Here is a 7,311-nt window from a genome sequence, read left to right on the forward strand (position 1 = left end):
TTTTTGGATAAAAGTAGAAGAAATGCTGTCCATCAATGGTGAAGGCCCAGAGTCCATCAATGAATTCTCCTTGATCATACTTAGATTGTATGTTGACCTGCAAGGTTCGATTGCCTGCAAATGACACACAACAATATCATCTTCCACCCTTTATAGAACCATCACCCCCTTAATGATCCAGTCTTTCTCTGCACACTTACAGATCTATATTCTTTCCTCCCTGGCTTGCTATTTCTTGCACATTGAGTATCATGTACTTCAAGATTGGGTCAATATTCAGCTCTTTGATGCAGATACATCTACAACCCTCTTCCTACATAAGCTCTGTTCTTCCTCTTTCTTATCTCTATCTTTGCAGTCTGTCTCATACTTACCCTTGGTATTGAATAACTCTGGCTCCAGGTCCAACATTTTATCAAAGCTCTTTTCCAGGCTTTGGTACAAATCAGCACACACCTCAGTGACATTTCCCCCCTTTCCAAGTTTTTCATCAGGAAAATGAAAGAGAGGCTCTCCATTCACTGAGCACTGTCCAGGTGAGGTTCGATACTTGACAGTGAAGTTGCAACTCACAGAGTCTATACCTATGAGAGAAACATGCAGGTGAGGTTCAAAGTGGGAGCAAGGGTCCAGAGGAGTCATGGCTTTCTAGCACTCAGGATCTCTCTGATGGGAAAAGGTCAGGAAGAGAAGCTTCTAGTCAAGAAGTCCACCAGCTTCTGGATCCTTAGTTCTGTGCCATATTTGACTATTTGAGCTTTTTAGGATTTTTCAAGTGCATACAGTGTCACCAGGGAGACTTGCAAGTACTTTTAATGACTATTATCAAGTACTGAAGAATAAAATATGCCAGATAGCATCGATGTTGTTGGGGATGAAAATCTAGCTGAACACAGAGGGGAAAGAGAGACATCATAGAACACATGGTAAATTCAACATGGAGCCTGGTGTTCAGGAAAGCTCCTGGAGTAATGCTGCAGCTTGGCATGGAAAGGGAGCTGCCAGCTGTGAGCTCAACGCTCATCCCCATTCCCAACAATGAAAGTACACAGCACCACACTTGGATCTTATACATGGATGAGGCGCCAGCTCAGGCTCTCATTGTTGTGATGCGGGCACTTTTACCTCAGCTTTCTCCTCAGGCTTTGGACACAAAGGACTTTGAGTGGTCAGCAAACAGAACTTATTGGAAATAAATGCCCCCGAGCTACAGGAATGGCTTGAAAGATTCTGATCAGAGGTTGGACCATACTACGTGAAATACGAAATCCAGAACCTCATGAAACATGTAGTGAAGGGCATGTGTAAAAAGGCTCAGAGAGGGGGCTGGAGAGATGGCTCAGTGGTTAGGAGCACTGACTGTTCTTCTGAAGGTCCTAAGTTCAAGTCCCAGCAACCACATGGTGGCTCACAACCATCCATAATGAGATCTGATGCCCTCTTCTGGTGCATCTGAAGAGAGCTACAGTGTACTTACATATAATAAATAAACAAATCTTTAAAAAAAAAAAAAGGCTCAGAGAGATCCACGTGCCAATAGAGATGTGAAGGAGATTAGGAGTATGGCCTTGTTGGAGTAATTGTAGCCTTATCAAAGGAAGTGTCACTGGAGCTAACCTCTGAAGTTTGCAAAACCGGTTTCCAACCCAGAGTCTCTCTCTTCTTGCTTCCCTTAAGTAGAGATGGAGGACTCTGAGCTACTGCATCGGCCTGTGTGCCACCATGCATCCCACCCTGAGAAAAATGGACTGTATCTCTGAAATGGTAAGCAAACCTCAATTAAATCTTACAATGGTCACTGTCTCTTAGAATAAATAGGACACTGACCAAGATAGAAGTTGGTACCTGGGAATGGAGTATTGCTGTGACAGGCCTGACCATGATGATCGTGGGCAGACTTTAGACTTTGGGACTCAGGATAGGAATGCAGTTGAACATTTTAAGTGTGTATTCCGTGGCCTGGAAGTGTGTGTTAGGCCTAGAGCAGTGTAGTTTGGGACATCCTGGCTCAAGATTTCAGAAGAGAAGAGAAAGTGGCTTGTGATCTTTTGGTGCAGAAATGTGGTTGCCTTTTGCCTCTGTCCAAGCAAAACAGAACAAAACAACAAAAAACAAACAAACAAACAAACAAACAAAAACTGCCTAAGGCTAAATTGAACACTTTGGGATTAATGACTTTGGCAGAGATGACTTCAAGACATCTTAGCATTCCTGTGTCATATGGTTGTCACTGGTCATTCTCATTCAGATCTATAACGAAAAGGAGCAAGCTGAGCAGAGAGAAATACTAAAAGTAACATTTTAGGAGCACTAGGAAGCATAAGAAGAAATTCCAGTGCTCAATGAGATGAAAAAAGTAAAGAAAAGCTCAAGTCTAAAAGGAATAAAAGGAGCCGTGGCCTCAAAGAAAGACTGCAGTCAGCTAAGCTTCTGATTTGTTAAAAAGAATTTAAAAGATGGTTAAACAATGAAGAAAACCATCAGATACAAAAAACTGATGACATTGTATTTGAATGAGGGGCCATGTTCCAGCCCAAAGAAGCAGCAAAACTTGGCAGCTTTGGCCATGTGGTTCTGACTTTAGAGTCAAGGATGACCCTGAGTACCAGACCAGTACCAATACAAGAGAAAACCTAGGATGGTTGAGTCTGGTAGTAGAAGAGTGGTGCTGAAAATCTCAGAGATATTCACGTGTCGGAGTGGATGGACTAGCAAAGCATTCTGGGAAATGTGCAGTCCATGCTGCTCTGTGGGATGCTGGAGCTGCCATGTTGAGAAGCACAGTGAGAATGACCAGAGAGAAGGACACCAGCATTGGTGCAAGCTCAGGATTGATGCTCATGGCTCCAGGCTGGGAATGGAGTTAGGAGACTGTATTCCTGAGACCCAGAAAATAAGATACAGAAAAGTCCCATCTGGACAGACTGTTAGGAGCAGTCCCATCAAGGACAATGGTCTACTGAGGAGTCAGGAAGACATAGCCTAGGGTCTGACTGCATAAGGTGAGGGAGGGGATGGCTAATAGAACACAAAGATCTTAAATGCAGGTGGATGGTTAGCCAACCCAGATGTAGCTGGACTTCAATAATTAAAGACAAAACAGATGAATAGGAGTCTGAAAGCTGCCTTCCCGGGGCAGAAGAAAATAGAGAAATCCATAAGAACATCAAAATTAAACTCTACTTTTTTTTTTTTTTTTTTTTTTTTTTTTTTTTTTTTTTTTAGTTTTTTGAAAACTCTACAATTTTAAAACCTGATATTTCTGCCTCTCCGCAGCTTTATTGGAGCCATGTCGGTTTGTCTCTATATCACAAGCCCATCTAAGAACCTATAGCTATCGGTACTTGCTGGCCTTGATGAGGAGACCCCAGCTCAGGGGTAGAGCATTTGATTACTGCTCATGGGGAAGGAAGAAAAGCAATACCTTTTTCTCAAGCATTAGGTGTAATGTGTGGCGTTCTTTGGGTTTATACCTAGCATTTATAAGTAGGTTTTACCTTTTTTACTTTTTTATTATTTAAAATCATTTTAAAACTTAAATATATTTTAATCACATCTTCCCCTCCCTCAAGTTCTTCCTGACTCTCTTCTCCCTCCTTCCTACACATACAACTTTCAGTTCTTTCTCAAAAAACAACCCAAAAACCAAGTAAAATTAGAAGTGCCTAAAACCTACAAAATAAAATTCAACATCACCGAAAAAAAAAGAAACAAAAACAAAAGAAATCACACACAAACACACGCACACACACTAATTCATGGCTTATTTGTTGGTCATCTACTCCTGAACATGACATCTTCCTTGGAAGGCTTGATATTCCCAATGTCATTCTACTGAAGAAAACAGATTTTCTCTCTCCCAGCAGGTAGACCCAGGGAGAGAAGAGATTGTTGTGAATTCCATAGTTTAGGAAATGGTATGAAATCCCGCCTTAAAACAAAATAAGAACAAAGGGGTAAAACATGTGAAAACATGAATGGTTGTGACGGCCATATGCCTGGAAGCTCCTAAATACCATGAAAGGTAGGAAAGGAAGTTCACGGATAAAGAGCTCCCAGAATGGCTGAGAACTTGCAAAGAACACCAAAGGGAACAGGCAGGCTCTGGCACTGTGCCCATCATCGGAGCCTAGTGACGTGGTTTAGGATTCCTGTAGAGCAGAGTGTGCCTGAGGACTGAGGGCCTCACCAGGGCTTCCCTCTGGCATCCTGCCCTCTTCATTTGTTCTAGAGGCCAGGCCCTCCTATAATAACTTGAAGTTCCTCTGTGGGTCAGGAAGGGGGAGGAGCTATGTACACCGCCCCGTCTTTGAGAGAGCTTGCAAGTTGGCCTCCCTCCATCCCTCCCTCAGCCAACACTCCCTGATGGCACACACCTTTAGTCCCAGCACTTGGGAGGCAGAGGCAGGCAGATTTCTGAGTTCTAGGCCAGCCTGGTCTACAGAGTGAGTTCCATGACAGCCAGGACTACACAGAGAAACCCTGTCTTGAAAAACCAAAAAGAAAAAAAAAAAGAAACGAGAGAGAGAGAGAGAGAGAGAGAGAGAGAGAGAGAGAGAGAGAGAGAGAGAGAGAGAAACTCACCGGCGCACAGCGTGTAGATCAGACAATTCAGAAAATTCAGAAGAATCAAAAGGCATGGAGCTCCTGTGGAAAGGTTGGCGGCTGTGTTCTTTGCCATATCCTCCCGGAGCAACAGCTGAAACCTGAGATATGAGAAGTGGTGAGGATTCTGTGCTATCCTGCAGAGGATCCCGATCAAAGATTCACAAAAATGCCACGCACCACCAGGGCTGCGAACTCCACCAGTTGCCGAGTCTCTGTAGCTTCCTTGTCCCTCCTTGAGGATCGCTGAGAGGACTGGTGCGGTGAGCGGACAAACGGGGAGGGGGACACTTGAATAAATAGCACTGCGCCCCGCCTTTGTCCAGCCTTCCTCAATCAGCCCTCCTCCGCGGGAGGTGACTCATTCTGGTCCCAGTTCAATTTGGCTCACGAACGCACAAAGTTTTTGCCTCCAGCAGGTGGCGCTGCAGCTTGCAGCTAGAATTAGACTTGTACAACCTAAGGCCAGTCCCGGCCCCGGGCAGTGTTCAGGCCCACAGCAATTGGGTCACTTCTAAACAGTTTCGGTCCTGAGTTCACCGGCTACACCTCCAGTCTCCCTCTCAACCGCCTGCCCCACCTGGGTTCCCCTCTGTGGTCGTTTCAATTTGCTTGGCCCTTGGGAAGTGCTACTCTTAGGAACTGTGGCCTTATTGAAGGAGGGGTGGCCTTGTTGGAGGAAGTGTGTCACTGTGGAGCTGGGCTTCAGAGGTCTTCTCCTCTGCTCAGATTCCACCCAGCATGGAGTGAGATCCTCCTCCTAGCTGCCTGCAGCAAGGAGTTTTCTCCCGGCTGCCTCTGGATCACAATGTAGAACTTCTGGCTCTTTCAGACCCATCCCTATCTAGATGCAGCCATGCTTCCTACTATGGTGATAACGGACTGAACCTCTGAAACTGTAAGGCAGCCCCAATTCAATGTTTGCCTTTTTCTTTTTCTTTCTTTTTTTTTTTTAGAAAAACTTTTATTAAGCAAACAATTTAACTTCTCTCCTTTAACAGACTAAACTAAACATTTTTACAAACTAAAGCACAAGAGGAAGGCAATCACAGTTCAACCATAACATATAACACACAGTGCTTATTCGACAACTGGAAAGTTGCAGATGTTTGTGACATACCACTATAAATATAAGTATTATTAAAAATTACAAATTGTTTGGTGATTATTTTGATAACTTCTTGAGCAGCAGCTCCTCCCAGGAATGCACAATGCTATGTAGCTCAGCAGCTTCGTACTGGCAAAATTCATGGACATAATCGTCTTTCACCATTACAGACAACCCATATTCCTGAAGGAAGCCAGTAAGACAAGACTTCAACTTCCCTATATCTTCTTCAACTTGATAGTTAGACACTCCTGGGTATCTGCCATGCTGTTTATGAAATGGATCCACAGCCCGCAACATCAGGTACAGGACGATCTCATTATCTGGATTGTCCATGCTAGAAATAATGTTCTCTTTGCTGACTGTATCCAAACCATACTCTTCAGCTAAAGATCGACATCTTACTACTCGAAGAAATGCAGAATTGCTGCAAAGCAATTTTAATTCTTTCTCTGAAATGGACTCTGGTGCCGGGCCAACAGACTGAAGCAATTTGACAACATGATTCCCTACAGCAGCAGCATCTTTCTTTGCTTTCTCACGGTAAACATTCTGCAGTTTTATGTATTTGTTTGAATCTGCAATCATATCAGGAATTGTGCCTCGAACAGGTAAATTACCTTGACCCTCCTTGGCCACAAATTCCTTTAAGGCACGAGCTAGAATCCAAAAAGATGGCGTCTGTTTGGTGATATTTATGCACTGATCATCATTAAATATATCTTCGATGCTGCTTGGGATCTGAGTTGTATTTAGTGCTGTGTTCACATTTTTGATAGCTTCTTCAAAATTCTCTTCGTCTTCTGGAGCTCCATTCTCATTCTTTAAAATCCCTTGTCTTATCAAATCTCGGAAGTCCTCTTTTTGTCTATAGCTTTTAGGAATTCGTCCATTTGTTTCATTATACCACTGTGCTAAATATTTAGCTATGATCACAATCCATGGAGTATGGGTATGACCCTTTTTTTCCATATGGTCCAAGTCATAAGACTGAAAAGGTTCTCTCAGTTCAGGAAATGGCTTATCTAATCGTAGATCCTCCAATGCATTATCTGGATGAGATTCTATTACTGGGTGTTCTTTTATAATAATCCTCATATAACCAACTAGTCCATATGACCTACAGATCAAAAGAGGGATCTGGGAATCCCAGAGAACATCTGCTAAACGCAGTAATGTACTTTCAACAAGCTGAGTTGCAACCACAACAGTAAACCGACAGAAAAATGAAGGGTCATTGTCTAGAAGGTTTTCTGGACTCTCTTCCACAAAACTTCCAGAGACATCACTATTTAGTTCTTGTAAGAATTCCATGGCAGCTTGAGCTCAGTTCTTGCCAATACTGCTTTTTTGAAGGAAAAAATTGTTTCCAGCATCTTCCCCACTGACTTGATTTCCATCCATAATTGTAAATGATCCAATACCTGGCAGTACCAAGTTTTTAAGAATTTCAGTCCCCGTAGCTGTTGCATTTATTAAGCAAACATGAGCAGATTCCAAAGCTTCTTGTCCATGATCACCCCACAACCTCAGCTGCTGGTCATACTTTTGCTCCTTGAGTATCTTCCCTTGCTGCACCATGGCCGTGCCTCCAATGT

General features: G+C 43.3%; 1 protein-coding gene and 1 pseudogene across 1 annotated transcript; both read right to left on the reverse strand.

The window, feature by feature from the left end:
- Position 1: 1 nt before the first annotated feature.
- On the reverse strand, positions 2–4,874 carry LOC116097910 (histocompatibility antigen 60b-like; the record flags this gene model as incomplete). Its single annotated transcript, XM_031380741.1, has 4 exons — positions 4,786–4,874; positions 4,585–4,706; positions 375–584; positions 2–114 (listed from the first exon to the last, which is right to left on the reverse strand). Coding segments are annotated over exons 2-4 (420 nt in total), but the record flags the coding sequence as incomplete, so codon positions are not given.
- An 896-nt stretch (positions 4,875–5,770) lies between these two features.
- LOC116097911 lies at positions 5,771–7,296 on the reverse strand (annotated as a pseudogene).
- Positions 7,297–7,311: the final 15 nt, after the last annotated feature.

Source organism: Mastomys coucha, unplaced genomic scaffold, assembly GCF_008632895.1.
Source record: "Mastomys coucha isolate ucsf_1 unplaced genomic scaffold, UCSF_Mcou_1 pScaffold2, whole genome shotgun sequence".
In the NCBI taxonomy this organism is placed as follows: Eukaryota; Metazoa; Chordata; class Mammalia; order Rodentia; family Muridae; genus Mastomys; species Mastomys coucha.